Here is a 17,074-nt window from a genome sequence, read left to right as displayed (position 1 = left end):
TAATATGACCTTAAATTGGTTGTGATTTTAACAATTTGATGACCTGGCTTACCTGTGATCCTACTTTACTGAGGCACTACACTGTCTCTCTGCATGTATGTGATAACCTTGCTTAATGTAAGTCGCTCTGGATACAAAGCGTCTGCTAAATGCCTACATTGTTCATTAGTGTTGATTTGACACGGTTAAAGATGACAGATGGCACACTGACCATCTAATATTGCAAAATGTAATATTGGTGTAAGTGATTTTTTTCTTTTTTCCCCCTTTTTTTTTAAAGGTTAGTTTGCTATTCAAATGGTAATCATTTCTATAGTGTTTGCTAAATAACAGGAGTCTCCCTGTCTCTTCTAGCTCTCAAATAAACAAAATACATTTCATCATCAGGAGAGTACTCCCATTTAGTTTGCATTTTGAGTGATCACTAATACTATCCTTTTGAGATGTCTTAATATAATACACTTAGAGTTCATAACATGGTATTTGTGTTGTAATTTTCATTCACTAGGAGGCAGTGAAAAGATGGAGCTGGACGGGACCGGAGGACATAAAAAAGACGAAGACCCTTACCAGCAGGACAGATCGGGTGAGTTATTGCCCTGCTCTATTACTGTTGCATTTGATTGATCACGTGTATTATCAATTGCCTTTTTATGTAAGGGATAATTAACAGTGAGGTGGTCATTACTGAGAAATACGCTAACAGGGTGATGCAGGACTTGAATAAACACACTTGAGTGAATCAAAGATTCTCTGTCTGGTGGACATATTTTATTTCCTTCCCAAAAAGTGGATTTTACACAAAATCTGGGGGTCTGAGAGGCTTCCCACCATAGACAATAGGCTTTCAGCATCATGAAACTGCCTTTGTTTAAGCGAATATCAAAATCATACTTATGTTTACTCAAGTGTAGTGATCATACTTGCAATGGTTCCCAAACTGGGGGTCCCCAAATGATTTGGAGGGTCCCCAGATGATTACCTTAGTGCAACATTGTTTTCTCACTCGACAGTAAAGAAACCAACATACAGTAAAATTGTATACAGGGTACCTGCATATTTATAAAGTTACAATTTAAGGACTTTTAAGACCTTTTAATACCTCGATAGCCGATCTACAAGCTCACAACGGCTCACATCGTGAGCCGTTTTGATGTATGGAGTATATCCCAAAGTAAAGCGTAAGGAGAGCTAGGTGCCTAGACCCTAGAGCAGTGTCCCCAGATGATTAGCTTAATGTGCAACATTGTTTTCTCACTCAACAGTAAACACACCAACATACAGTGTATACAGGGTATCTGCACATTTATAAAGTTACAATTTAAGGAATTTAAGACCTTTTAATACCAAATTGGCCAAATATTATGTAAAAAATAGGCAAATATTGTGAAATCAGCCGATCTACAAGCTCACGCCTAGCAGTGCTAGGCGTTGTGAGCTTGTAGTTCGGATATTTTCACAATATTTATCTGTGGAACCGAGTCAAACTAAATGTAATGCCTACAATTCCAAGTGCTTGTCAGGGTGGGGGGTCCCCAGTTCAAATATGATTATTTTGGGGGGTCAGGGCCTGAAAAGTACAGTTAGACTGACACCACTGTATTAATGTCCCTACAGACCACCGTCCGTTAAATCTATAGAAGCCTCGGAGAGAGATGGCAGGTCCAGCCGGAGGACAGGTATGTTCCCACCCCCCCCCCCCCCCACCTCTGAAATGCCTCTGTTTGTGAAATAACATAACACTTTTGTATCATGTTATGCTGAAAATATCAGTGCCCATACCCTAGGTGGGGTTGGCGAAAGGGCCTCTCTGTGTGGAGTTTGCATGTTCTCCCCGTGTCTCCTAGGGTAGATACCCTCACAAAAACATGCAGTAATCCTGGTCACTATACTGCCTCCCCCTGGCCAGCCGGGGCGCCTGATGGAGGGGAAAGGAACTGGTTGGAATAACGTGTTCCTTCCACGCGCTACGTCCAACCAGGGAAACTCTCCCCTGTCAGGTGATAAGAAGGTCAGTTGGCTCTCATGCATTGAAGGAGGCATGAGCTCGGCCCTGGCCTCCCTAGGTTGGCAGAGGGAAGGTAGTAAGGATAAGGATAATTCCTTTTAACAGGTCGTTCATGAAAGTCCTTGCGGTCTTGTTTCCAATGAGAACCTGTGAGCAATTGGGGTTAAGAGTCTTGCTCAGGGACAAATTTCATATCATCGGCACATATGCTGGGATAGCCTGGAATCGAACCTGGGGCAACCAGGGCCAGCTGGTTCCCTAGGCGGGCTCACTAACCACTCAGCTATGGCCGCCCCCATATGCCCAGGATTACATAGACAATTGGCACTGGGTGTAAAAAATGGGGTTACAAAATCGTGGGATAAACATTTTAGGAAAAAAAAAATATTATGCTGAATGAGGGGTATCTTAAAAGTGTGATTTTCCACAGCTTCCGTACTGCTCACAATGAGGTGGTGACCCAGGCTGTGATGCAGGCTATTCACGACTCAGAGCCCCAGTGGACCACCAGCCTAGTCAGAAGTAAGTCTGATATCACGTTAATTTGGGGACTTATGTCCTTAAATTGCTTGTAATTTTAACAATTGGATGACCTGCTGCTTACCTGTGATCGTGAGGTATTTTCTATGTATGCGTTACCTTGCTTACTGCAAGTCGCTCTGGATAAAAAGCGTCTGCTAAATACCTACATTGTAGATTAGTGTTGATTTGACACTGTTAACACATACAGTGCCAAGATCGCGTCAACACGTTCTTTCAAATCCATCGCTTGAGTGCCAGGATTCCTAAGAACGGGTTGACACGTTCTTTTGAATTTTCATTGTTTAATCTGTGATCGCATGGCTGTGTTTATTTCTCATCAACACTTTCGTTTTCCACTTACGTCACACTCACCCGGAGCCGGATGTAAAAAAAAAAAATCATTTCCGGGTCACGTTGTTTTTCTCCGGTGATTTTCGGCCAGAATAAGGAAAAACACGGTTTTTCACACGGTATAAAAGACAAACGGACAGCTCAACTTCTATTTTCTTTGGTCCGGGTGACTAACAGTCATCGTCGTAGTGTATCACGTCGTTTTCAGGCCGATCAGCGGGCCGGGAATTGTCGAAAACGTCACATCCTTTGAATGACCGGATATGACGTGGGCCTGTTTGGGAGGGGGTGAGCGAGGTGATCAATGTTTGGATGTGCTGCTCTCTACTGGTGGAACAATCGTAGGTGCTTGACAACACAATCAGAGAATGTATTTGAATGAAAAATTACAAAACAAAAAAATTAAAAAACACGCAAATTGCTGGCACAGGGGTGAGTACATTATGAATAAACTCTGGCAGTCAATGTGTTAAAGATAACAGATGGCACACTAACCATCTAATATTGCAAAATGTTATATTGTTGTTTTTGTTAAAAAGGTTAGTTTTCTATTCAAATGGTAATTTCTATAGTGTTTGCTAAATAACAGGGGTCTCTTCTTGCTCTCAAATAAACAGAAAATAAATGTTCATCAGGAGAGTACCCCCATTTTGTTTGCCAGTTTACATTTTGTCTGCTCATTTCTTTGAGTGATCACTATCCTTTTGAGATGCCTTACTATAATACATTTAGAGTTCATAACTTGGTATTTTTGTTGTAATTTTCATTCACTAGGAGCCTGCAACAGGGCTTATGAGAACATCAAAGCCGCTCAGAAGATGGAACTGGATAAAGACCCTTACCAGCAGGAAAGATCGGGTGAGTTATTGCCCTGCTCTATTACTGTTGCATTTTATTGATCACGTGAATTATCAATTACCTTTTTTATGTAAGGGATATAACAGTGAGGTGGTAATTACTGAGAAATACACTGGAGGAGACAAAGCAGAGGGGTCATACAGTCCAAATGTTTATAGCTTGGGTTGTGTAGCTGCCATAATATAGCTCTGGTCCAGAGCTATATTAGTAGTAAAAAATAAACAATATACTAGTTTCACTACTCGCCAAAACAAAAACATGGGTTTCTGATCTTAAAGGTAGGGTAAGTGATATTTTTTGGTTAAAACTAAAAGTATTTTGTTAAAAGGTTAAAATACTATATTCTGATAGTAATCATTGCTATAGTGTTTTTTCAGTAACAGATGTCTCCCTGTCTCTCCAGCTCTTTAATAAACAGAAAATAAATGTTTTGGTAGGTGTCAAAATCTCAGCCAATCAGGAGAAAGTACAATTTTTTTTAGCTTAATTTGTATAGTGTTCCAGTTCCAATTTTGTCTGCTCATTTCTTAGTGTCATCACTTCCAATTTCACTTGTTTAATCTGTATCCAGATTGAGTTCTCTGTCCTGGTTGGATAAAATTGAACTGAAACGAAAATGCATTTTCTGTTTAATAAAGAGGTGGAGAGACAAGGAGACTCCTGTTACTGAACAAACACTCTATAGCAATGAGTACTATCACAATATAGAGCTATTTAACACTTATTTTAACCAAAGCAAATCACTTACCCTACCTTTAAGCCTATTCTACAGATCTGTCATAGCATTTTTTTTATTGTCCAGTCCAGATCGGTGGCACACTTGAGTGAATCAAAGCTTTTCTGTCAGGACGTTTTATTTCCTGGCCAAAAAGTGAATTTTACACAAAAGGTGGGGTTATAAAAGGCTTCCCACCATAGACAATAGGCTTTCAGCATCATAAAACTGCCTTGTTTCAGTGAATATCAAAATCATACTTAGGTTTTCTCAAGTGTAGTGATCCTACTCTCAATGGTTCCCAAACTGGGGGTCGGGGACCCAAATAATTTTGGGGGGTACCCTGATAATTACTTTAGTGCAACATTGTTTTCTCATTCGACAGTAAACAAACCAACATACGGTTTAACGCAGGGGTCTTCAACGTTTTCAGGCCAAGCTGAGAGAGAGTTGAAGCAGGGACCCCCTCTATATTGTATAAAATTGTGTTTCAGATAAACTTTTGCTGATCTTTTTTCTGGCTAAAGTTCTCCTCAGAAAAGGGATGCTAGGGTTCAAGTGGTTAATGTAGAAAAAATAAATCATATCAAACAAAGATTTGGCGGACCCCCTGTAGTAACTCTGAGGACGTCCTCAAGTTGTGAGTTTGTAGATCAGCTATTTTCACAACATTTATCTGTGGAACCGTGTCAACTAAATGTAATGCCTCAACTCCTAAAATTCCTAAAGTGCTTGTCAGGGTGGGGGGGCCCCAGTTCAAATATTATGAAGGGGGGTCACAGCCTGAAAAGCTTGGGAGCCCTTGTCATAATGTACACCTGTTCATTTTACAGTCAATGGAAAATGCACTGTTCCTGGTCCAGAGGTTAGCGAGAACTTTCTAATGCTCGGTACTAGAGCTAGCCATAATATAACCCTCATACTGTATTTACTTATTTAGTTTTGTTGATCGCTTTAAAAGTCTAACCTCCTCTTCTCATCTGTTACACAGCTTTTCAAGAAACGGGTCAAGATTGGGCAGAAGGGAGGAGAGAGAGAGGACTTGGACTACCTCAGTGGTGCGGACGCGAACTTTGTCAGTGATGAAGAGAGTGATGAAGACAAGACTGCCTTTAAAATAACTTCACCAAAGTGGCGCGCCGGACGGCTGTCCAAAATAATGGCTTCATGTCAAACTGCCCTGGATGAAAACCGAAGGAAGTGTGTGGAGCCGAAGTCCAACCGTGTTCGCACAAACTACGAACTCTTCACCAGACAAACCCCCCTGCTGCAGAGGGCAAGCATCACTATCTGCAGGAGAGTGAGAAGGAAGAAGGCGACACTGGAGTGTAAAGCCTTTTAGTTATACACTAATCCACGGAGCGCTGCCCTGTAGGTAGCGCGCCATTGCTGCGGTGTCAGACTCAGTCAGCAGCTGTTGCGGTTCTGTCCGTCTGTTGACGTTACTCTTTACCTGCTTGGTTTAATTACTAAATAACTATACATCTTTGTAAAGTTAGTGTTAGTAAAAGTTAGTAAAAGTTAGTAAAAAGCAGGTAAAATACTCAAGAGTAACGTCAGTGACTGCAGCTGACTGACACCGAGTCTGACACCGCAGCAATGGCTGCGCCACCTACAGGGCAGAGCTCTGTGGATTTGTGTATAGGCTACTGGACTCCTAAGCTTTTGGAAGGGAGTATAAATGGTTCCAGTTCAGTTTACTTTGTTTGATTGGCTTAGCGGCAGATTTGGACTGGAAACACGTGAAGGTGTCATTATGTTTCTGGTTCAAATCTGATGCTGAGCCAATCAAACAAAGCTATGGGGAACTGAACTGGAACACGAAACATTTATGCACCCTTTCAAAAGCTTCGGAGTACAGTTGTGCACAGTTAACGGTGGTGTGTGTGGATGTTTTTATTTTAATACTGTTTTTAGGAGTACAGTTGTGAACAGTTTAGGATAGTGTGTGTGTGTGTGTGTGTGTGTGTGTGTGTGTGTGTGTGTGTGTGTGTGTGTGTGTGTGTGTGTGGATGTTTATTTTAATATTTTTTTAGCATCACTCACACCCCGTTCCGTTTAAAAAGTCAGTTCAGTTCTCCAGAGACTTCTGCCCAATCTTGACCCGTCGTTCCTACCTTGTTCCTAGTTGTGTGGAGAGGGAGTTTGGAAGTGCGTGTGTGGAGAGAGGGAGAGTTTGAGGTGTGTGTGTGGAGAAGAGTTTTGAGGTGTGTCTGTGTTTTGGAGGTCTTGGCCCCAGCTCTGTTAAAAAATAAATATTGCTCATTTGAAAGTGATTTTTTGTTGTCATTTTTAGCTTAATATTTATCTTCAAAGTAGATCGGCCATGGTTACAGGCCGTATCAATACAATAACCTGACATAATATGCAAGTGGTGTTTGGACTTCAAATATGGTTACAGGTCGTATCAATACAATATCCTGACATAATATGCAAGTGGTGTTTGGACTTCAAATATGGTTACAGGTCGTATCGATACAATATCCTGACATAAAATGCAAGTGGTGTTAGGACTTCAAATATGGTTCCAGGTCGTATCGATACAATATCCTGACATAAAATGCAAGTGGTGTTTGGACTTCAAATATGGTTACAGGTCATATCGATATAATATCCTGACATAAAATGCAAGTGGTGTTTGGACTTCAAATATGGTTACAGGTCGTACTTCAAATATGGTTACAGGTCGTATCGATACAATATCCTGACATAAAATGCAAGTGGTGTTTGGACTTCAAATATGGTTACAGGTCGTACTTCAAATATGGTTACAGGTCGTATCGATACAATATCCTGACATAAAATGAAAGTGGTGTTTGGACTTCAAATATGGTTACAGATCGTATCAATGTCTTGGCCCCAGCTCTGTTAAAAAATAAATATTGCTCATTTGAAAGTGATTTTTTGTTGTCATTTTTAGCTTAATATTTATCTTCAAAGTAGATCGGCCATGGTTACAGGCCGTATCAATACAATAACCTGACATAATATGCAAGTGGTGTTTGGACTTCAAATATGGTTACAGGTCGTATCAATACAATATCCTGACATAATATGCAAGTGGTGTTTGGACTTCAAATATGGTTACAGGTCGTATCGATACAATATCCTGACATAAAATGCAAGTGGTGTTAGGACTTCAAATATGGTTCCAGGTCGTATCGATACAATATCCTGACATAAAATGCAAGTGGTGTTTGGACTTCAAATATGGTTACAGGTCATATCGATATAATATCCTGACATAAAATGCAAGTGGTGTTTGGACTTCAAATATGGTTACAGGTCGTACTTCAAATATGGTTACAGGTCGTATCGATACAATATCCTGACATAAAATGCAAGTGGTGTTTGGACTTCAAATATGGTTACAGGTCGTACTTCAAATATGGTTACAGGTCGTATCGATACAATATCCTGACATAAAATGAAAGTGGTGTTTGGACTTCAAATATGGTTACAGATCGTATCAATGCAATATCCTGACATAAGCTGCAACTGGTGTTTGGACTTCAAATATGGATAGTGGTCATATCTTGACATTGGATATGAGTAACGAATCATCTCCACATATGACAGCTGTCCATTTCTGATGAGATATTTTAGACACTGATTAGAATTATTTCCCGAATATGGCATGTGGTAATATACAGTATCTGGGATGATACACTCCATATTCTATCAAGAATAAAAGTGGTCCCACATCCGTAGTTGATATGCTCCGACCATGAAATATATTTCAAATACTGTTCGGAGAGTATCCCATTTGGATATCATCATATTTGCATCATATCTGGTAATATTCGGGCAACGATATCTAGGGATTCTTGGGTTTTTTGCGCAGTGTTGAGGTATATTATGACTTCCATTGCTGTGTTTAACCTTTTGTTCGCTTTTATACTTTTGAAGCTATCCCACTTTAGAGCACATGTGGATCTCAAAGTCTTTTCAGCTTTTCCAATACACACTAATGGTGTTTGCTAGAAGGGAAAGAGAAGGACACAGGAGGAATGACCCATGTTTTCGTTAAGTCACTGCGGCCGCAATTTTTACACTACAGATTTTGTTTTTTACATCACCAAGTTCGCACAGGTCTGCTCTTTGATTTAATCCAAAGATCTAAGCTGTGTGATGTATACATTTTGAGTTAAGACCATTAATATCAACCCATGTCCCTCTGCACTCTAGCAATGAGTACACCTGGTGATGTCTAGCCTGTCAGTCATTGGCTGCTCAGTGGTGAAAAGTTACTAAGTACATTTACTCAAGTACTATACAAGTGCTTACAATGCACAGTACAATTTTGAGGTACTTCTACTTCACTTTCCATTTTTGTTACTTCTACTCCACAACAATTACAGCATTTGACAGCTTTAGTTACTTTTAGCAGCATTTTATTATTAATACAAAACCTACAGTAACCACATACAGCCAATCTACAATGTGAATCTATGAGCTTGTAGATCTGCTATTTCACACACACACACACACACAACTGATGGCAATTAGTAGAATGGAAACAGCTGATCAACCGGAGTCAAGTCTAGACTCTACACACACATACAACACAGTCAGAGATACCAAGTCAAAGAGAGTACTGCCTGGGATCTTGATAGTTTGTACTTTTTATACTAATATGTTCTGGCTTGAAGCGAGCCCACATGGTTTCTTCAGGAACAATATTTTCTAGTTTATACTTGGTCTCCCGAAAATAGCTGATCTACAAGCTTAGGCAGGCACCTTATAGATTTTTGGTGTGCGACACCGGTGCGCAACAGAGTATAAATCAGGCTTTCCACCTCCACGTTTCCTTTCAGGTCTTTTGGTGTTGGTGTATTTTCGGGGAGGAGGGAAAGATGCGGAGAACTGAGCAGAGGATCCTGTGAGAATGCAGTCGTACAGCGTGGTTCAAAAATAGCTCCCAAGTGGGTTTCTCTCTAGGGGGAGTGTGTTTATGTGTGTGTGTGTGTGTGTGTGTGTGTGTGCGTGTGTGTGTGTGTGTGTGTGTGTGTGTGTGTGTGTGTGTGTGTGTGTGTGTGTGTGTGTGTGTGTGTGCGCACACAATCAGAGACACAATGGAACAGGAAGCAGGCACAACTGTACCAATATGCTATAGCTCAGCTGTATATCCTACAGCTTTGCACAGCGGTTTCCTGTCAGTGGGAGCACAAGGAGTGTTTAAGTTTGAGTTTCAAAGGCTTCTTAGTGTAGTTTGAATAGATCTGGGTAAACATATGAACCAAAAACATGCATCCCCGGCGTCCTGCTTTCCTCTGTAAATGAAAGGTCCGACACGGTGCAAAAATAATACAATGTCCTACAGTATGTACAGTAAGCGACCAGTGGAGATGAAACAGCTGTATCACAGCTGACATATAATATGACAGGATATGTCCTTCATATTATGAACATAACCAATAATAATAATAATTGAATTAGAATAATCACGTTTCAGTGTTTCCTAATTCTTCCCTTGTTGCAGTTTTGCTAATGAACAACCATAAAGAAACAGGAAGCTTTTCCAGACTTAACTGATTTTGAGGTTCCTTTTTCTAGCCTCTGTTTTGACTTTTGACCTTGGTTGACCTCGCTGGCTTACGAAGTGTCTCCCAAGCGTTTTGGGACAGATTCCCTCCCACAAAACTGCCCGACCAACACGGTTCAGCTCCAAACCGAACCTGCCGGCCGGCCAGCCAGCCAGACAGACAGCTTAGTGAGGATCATGGAGCTCTGTGCCGTCAGCAACTCTTTTAGACAGAGGCAGTGCACCCAGTAATGCTGAGTTATAGACCTACTGTACAGTCCGTATCTTCAATGAAAGAACACTGTCTTCATCAGCACACATAATGGACACAATCACGTTACCTAAATACCTTTATCTAGCTAAATCCACTATTACAGATACGTACGTTCAACGCGGCTTTACCCATTAAGACCTGGAAAGCATCTGTGTCATTTTAGATTTATTTGGCTATTCAAAAATAGCAGATATACAAGCTTGTAGCGCGGCGAGCTTGTAGGTCTGCTGTTTTTGAAAAATTGTGAAAATGTGTGCAAATCTTTGAATATACTTATTTTTAAAGCGAACATTTGTAACTCAAATCTTTGCTTCTTGGGGGTCCCTGGAACAAAAAAACAAGATGGGGGTCCACGGCCAAATTACAAATAATTTTGGGGGTCCTTGACATGAAAACGTTTGAGAACCACTGATATAGAAACACAGTTCTTTTTTCAAAGAACTGTTAGGATTTAGAAGACATTTTGTAGAATCTGCCTCAGGTCTTAATGGGTTAAGGACATTTACGGACAGGATGTGTCAACACGCGCACGTACGCATTATTCTCCCTGCTAAATTTGTACTGTTATATTATACCTTGTTGTATTAGCCTATTATCGTGTTTTCTTTTCATTATATTCATAGCCCAGTCTGCGGAGCATGTCACACCATATCACTGCACCTGTATGGGGTGAGTGACAAATAAACCTCTTGGAATTCTGAACATGCACACATAATGTAGACACACATTACATGAGATTAATCATCCTGAGCACTCAAAACACACACACACACACACACACACACACACACACACCATATAGGCTACACACAAATGCACATTCACAGCATGCACGCTCATCCCCGGGCTCGGACACCCACATAAATATGTGCTGGTCTCTTATGTCATTCTAACGGCCCAGTCACACAATGGCCTTTCCAAAGCCCCCAGAGAAAACAGGTCTATAACCAGTCAGGCTATCGGGTCTGGTTGCCGGGGAGAACACACTTCACAGACACGCGGCAGCGAGCCAATCAGCGCTGTGCTCTGCCACAACAGAGGCTGCAATTGGCTCTCAGGGAATCCTGAGGAATTTTTCAGCACCTGGCCGATGGCAACACTTATCTGTGTGCCTCACGTGCACAGTGCCTGTCACCTCGAGAACGACTAAGCTCGTCTAATGACTTGCATAATACCCCACCGTCCTATTGTGAAGTCATAGGAATATTATGCTATTGTCTTGCATGACATTCTGTCTAAAATAGTGAAATAAATGCAGAGGTCACTTTAGAAAAGGTGAGTCGAAATGAGAAAAAAGAAAGAATAAAGCCGAAACGGTTCCATTTGACTAAATATTTCTTTCTTAAAGGGCTGGGACACATTTATCCATACTGAGGAGGTGAAACAGAACCTGCAATCTACACACACAGGTTAGGCTCTAAAAACAGACCTTCAAACTATTGGAATCCATATGTATAAATCATACCTACAGTGAAGTATATCATTTCTCTGTGTATTTAAAGGCCTGGACCAGAAATTATTAGTTCTTCACAATTGTTCAGTGTGACAGAAACTCTACATTACAAAGAGAAGAAAATAATAATCCAATTCATCCAACAAACAAGTCTGGCTTTGAACAGCGACGCAACTTTTATCACGCTTGGCTCAAACGCAGCCTTCAGACAATGGTGAAATATAAGGCAGTAAAACGTCTAATGAAACTCCATATGGAGCTGTGAGCCCACTGTCCACTGTGGTCCTATTTCAACCCTGCAGCCAAGAAACCCTCAACAACACGCAGGAGAGGGTTGTTAGTGAAAGGTTAACATCAACCGGGCAAACCACTCCACTGTGTGTGTGTGGCAGTTTGTTTAACAAAAATGTGAACGAGATGAGACGAACCAAAAGCAGAGTGACAAAAAAAAACTGATCCTTGACTTTCCTCCCGACCAAATATCCCAAAATACCCCCAACCACCCCCCCCCCCCCAACCCAAACCACATCCTCATGCACTTTTTATCAGGCGTACGGATGTGTCACACCATCACAGAAGAGCTCTTACCCCACTCTGTAGCTCGTCCGTTCACCTCCACTCACTCCTCAGGTCTTTTTGGATCCAGAGTGAACGGCTCTAACCAATGGCTGACTGATAGAGAAGATACTCGTGAGGGGCCAGAAGTGGGAGTTAGAAAGCCAGAGAGAGAGAGAGAGAGAGAGAGAGAGAGAGAGAGAGAGAGAAAGAGAGACAGAGACAGAGAGAGAGGAGGGTAAGATATGATCCGCCCAAGCTAAATAACAGGCCTGCTAACTCCAGTGGAAAAGCCTGGAGTGAGCGGTCCACCATTGGGCTCCATTTTTTTCCACTGAGGCTTGGTGTTCTTCTGAGCGCGGGCCAAACCCAAACATCTTGCCACGGAGGACCCTGGTCTGGGGGAGCGCAGGAGGAGACTGAAGGAGCAAAGGGAGCAAGCTAGACGGACAGAAACTCCTCTCTAGGACTCCACCACAAACCACCTACTCTTTAAAATCCAGCCACGGGGACTGACTGGGCCTGCTCGACTTGAATGACTGACCGGAGGCTAAAAATACAATTGAATGGATGGATAAATATACGTAAGGCCATGCCCACGCGTCCTCGCAGGACGCAGACAGATTATAATGCGACCAGACAGGGAGACGCATGGGGCTGCCCAGAAACTTCACACTAGAGATGTACAGTAACTACTGTAGCACCGCTTGGGATTTAAAAGCTCTCATCTGGCCATTCAAACAACTACTCTGCAATGGGATCGCACGCACGCACCCCCCCCCCACACACACACACACACACACACACACACACACACACACACACACACACACACACACACACACACACACACACACACACACACACACACACACACACACACACACACACACACACACACACACACACACACACACACACACACACACACACACACACACACACACACACGCACGCAGATGATTAAGAACAACTGTTCTCTCACACTGTCAACTCTGTAAGAAAAGGAGGAGCCATTGTGGGGCCATTTTTATACTAGAGTTAAAGGACGACTTCAGTCATTTTCGACCTATCTTCGTATAATTGGTCCTCACTAATACTCTCATAGGAGGGCTGTGGACAGTTTAGAAACCCGCCTACTAGTGACATCGTCGTAAGGCATCTTTTTATTTTCCAAAGATTTGAAAAATGTCATTCGATTTTTATTGATGCAAGAACAATGGCTTCTATTATAGCAAACTTTCCAGGAATAGAAAGCCTGCCGTTTCTATAAGCTTGCATTCCCGATCGATGATGTCACTGGTAGGCGGGTTTCTGAACTGTCCACAGCCCTCCTTTGAGACACAGACGGAGTACAGAAACATGGCACCATATTATCATGAGCATTAGTGAGGACCAGTTATATGAACATAGGTTGAAAATGGGTGAAGTCGTCCTTTAACACATCGAGTGCCAAAAACGGTCCGGACCGTTTTTGAGAAGCTATGCGTTATGTGCCATAAACGGTCCGGACAGTTTTGGACCATTTTAGTTTAGAAAAAAAAAATCCCACGTGGGGCGCTCTAACGAAACTTTGGGATCATCCAAGGAGTCCCTAAGAAGGAGAGGCCGGATGTGGATCCATGTAAAAAATGCTTCCAGTCGTCCACTCCAATGTTAACTCCTTGACTAAAAGCTTAATTCCTATTTCTTTTTAACGTGGTGGAAGTGAGCCGTTTTCGATCGGCGATCACTCTGCAATGGAGGATCGCGTTAGAAATATTATTGTTCCCGGCGTTAGTCGGGACCCTCCACCGTCTCGCACGCACGCTTTGTTTACATGCGAGTCCTCGTCGGGGCTTCTACAGCACGCAACATGTCAGCGTAAGTGGATGGAAGATATGCTGGCACTAGATGTACCCTATTTTAATAAACCTCTGGCACACGATGTGTTAAGTTAACACTCCAGATTGTCCTGTGTGGGTTAGAGCTGCACATGGACACAATGAAGTGTGGAGATGGAAAACAGGACGCGACGTGCGACCTTGAGATAGTAATCTGCACCAGTTATGATTCATTCAGCGGTCCACAACCTTGTCTTTTACGGTCTCCATTACGTCAGCCCCTCCCCCCCCCCCCCCCACCATCATAGAGGGAAATCATTTCATTAGGAGTGTATATATATCTAATTCCCATACAGGGCTATGGCATAGATATAACACTCTCAACACCTACACGTTGGACGGCAGTTAAAACCCGACCTTAAAAGGAGGAGTCAAGGACACGCCTACCGAGGATGTATCTGATGAGGTAAGTTGTCTTGGCATCCTGCAGAGAGGACTGTGTAGCTTCAGAGCCGCAACGATGCGCCCCGAGTGATATTTCATGACAGTTTCATGGCAATATATGACTTAGAATGTTCAACACTCTGAATGCCTCTTCCGTCTAGCTAGCCTGAAATCCGGCACGCCTCGACGGCCTAGAGGAGACGATGCGCTCTCCTTTCGTTTGTGATTGGAAACAGACATTATGCAAACCGCTATGCAAACAGGCACCGTCTGTAGCTAGCTACAGGTAGTACTACTACTCAGGTAATATATAGCCTACAGTTAACAAGGCTATGTTTTTATAGCAGGACCTAGGCTGAACGTCGGGGTCTTACCTTGTATCTGTGGGATGAACGGTGCCAACAGTTTGCCTCTTTTCTTCTCATAGCCCTTCTGAGTGATGTCCCCTGCACAGAGACAGACACAGAGAGGAACAGAGGGGACAGAGAGGGGGGAGAGCGAGGAGAAAGAGAGGGAGGGGTGGGAAAGAGATGAGTCATTAGCTGATGGGACGTGTCGTGGTGTTTTGTGTGTGTGTGAACCTCAGTACCCACACTGCCAAGCCTGTTACACTGGCACCACGGGGCACCAGGGCTGACCGGGTCAGCAGACAATCAGCGCTCAACCGCAGGATCATAAGTGTGCGCACACACACTTATGAACACGCTCGCTCGCTCACACACACAGTGCATGCTAAAAAGAAGGTCTCTCTCTCTCTCTCTCTCTCTCTCTCTCTCTCTCTCTCTCTCTCTCTCTCTCTCTCTCTCTCTCTCTCTCTCTCTCCTCTCTCTCTCTCTCTCTCTCTCTCTCTCTCTCTCTCTCTCTCTCTCTCTCTCTCTCTCTCTCTCTCTCTCTCTCTCTCTCTCTCTCTCTTCTCTCTCTCTCTCTCTCTCTCTCTCTCTCTCTCTCTCTCTCTCTCTCTCTCTCTCTCTCGAGTGAATACTTCAATGATAGCATCAGTTGAGGAAGGGGCATTTAAAAGCTCATTTGTCTGCTGGGTTTTGGAACCCCCCAGCCCCCCCAACCTAATATACCACAAGCAAAAAAAATACCGCTGACATCAGCCCTAACAGGCCATGCCTCACTTGTCTCTCCACACACGTAATTAAAAGTTTGTCTGTTAAAGGCTGGCTAACCTCATGTTATTTCAAGCCTGCCTCTTTCAATTGGAATCAAATATTTACACTACGCATGGTTAAGAGATAGGCTGACTTGCCAGCCTTGATGATACCGCGCAAACCAAAGAACACAAAGCCATCAGACGCTGCAACTGCTCCGCAGAAGCCGTTTATAGAAAGCGAGAGGGCAAGAGATACAGCATTATTATTGTACAGCAGACAAAACCCAGAGTCAGGCCTATACGCCATGGCTACACATGTACATTCCTCGGAGTTAATTGGTGCTGTGGTTCTCAAAGTGGGGTCCTTGAGGGGGTTCCAGGGGGTCCCCAGTAAAATAAGTTCATAGCATCAAAAGCAGTTGAACCACTTTAACCCTATATACATGGGGTATTTGAAACACAACATTTATCTTAATTTTCTATCCTGTCCTCAAAGACTTGGCATGCTCTAACTCTGACATACTTCCACCAAGAAGCTCCGTTCAAACTTTTAAATGTTTCTTTCCTTTGGGAATAGCCAGACTTTTGAAATATTTAACATAAAAACATCTTTTAAGTGTATATATTTTGTCAGCCCTAACAACACAACAGCTAGGGAAAGTTTGGGAATGGAGGACGTGACATCACCCATTTTCTATGGAACATCCTGTGTCGGACATCAACGAGATTACGCCCACACTGTTTCTGCAGGAACAGTATCCATTTGTAACTTACAGGTCCATGTGGTCACGTTACATTTGTAAACTCTCAGTCTCAGAGTCATTTAACCCATTGAAACTGGGAAAGAATCTGTGTCATTTTTATATTTCTTTGGCTATTCAAAAATAGCAGATATACAAGCTACGAGCTTGTAGATCTGCTATTTTTGGAAAATCGTGAAAATTGGTGCAAATCTTTGAATACATATATTTTTGGAAACAATATTTTTTTAACTCAAATCTCTGCTTCTGGGGTGTAGTGGGTCCCTGGAACAAAATAATTGAGATGGAGGGATAGTTTGAGAGCCACTGATAGCAAAATAATGTTAAAAAAAAAAAAGATTTAGAGGACATTTGTAGAATCCCCAGAAGCAAATATTTGAGTTAAAAATGTTTGCTTCAAATATATATATTCAAAGATTTGCACAACTTTTCATGATTTTTCAAAATAGCAGATCTACAAGCTCATAGCGCAGCACTTTGTGCCGCGCTATGAGCTTGTAGATCTGCTATTTTTTAATACCCCAAAGAAATCTTAAATGACACAGATGTGTTCCCTTCCCGGTCTTAACCCATTGAGACCTGAAAGCCGATTCTACATGTCTCCTAAATCCCAACAGTTATCTGAAAAACTTATGTTTCTATATCAGTGGTGCTCAATCTTTTTCATGTCAAGGACCCCCAAATTAT

At 42.3% G+C, this 17,074-nt stretch overlaps 1 protein-coding gene and 1 long non-coding RNA gene across 2 annotated transcripts in view; one reads left to right on the top strand and one right to left on the bottom strand.

Annotated features, from left to right (window-relative positions):
- The window catches only part of dip2a (disco-interacting protein 2 homolog A), a 153,067-nt gene that overhangs the window by 58,419 nt on the left and 77,574 nt on the right, over positions 1–17,074 (bottom strand). Inside the window, exon 2 of the mRNA XM_080412215.1 lies at positions 14,902–14,973. Coding sequence (XP_080268341.1) covers positions 14,902–14,973 — 72 coding nt within the window. The remainder of the gene's footprint in view (positions 1–14,901; positions 14,974–17,074) is intronic.
- On the top strand, positions 507–5,782 carry LOC308073849. Its single transcript, XR_013932049.1, has 5 exons — positions 507–586; positions 1,618–1,679; positions 2,439–2,530; positions 3,656–3,739; positions 5,446–5,782. It is a non-coding gene; the product is annotated as an uncharacterized lncRNA (long non-coding RNA).

Source organism: Gymnoscopelus braueri (assembly GCF_963280865.1).
Source record: "Gymnoscopelus braueri genome assembly, chromosome: 18".
NCBI classification, from domain to species: Eukaryota; Metazoa; Chordata; class Actinopteri; order Myctophiformes; family Myctophidae; genus Gymnoscopelus; species Gymnoscopelus braueri.
This window is presented reverse-complemented; position numbering and strand designations above follow the sequence as displayed.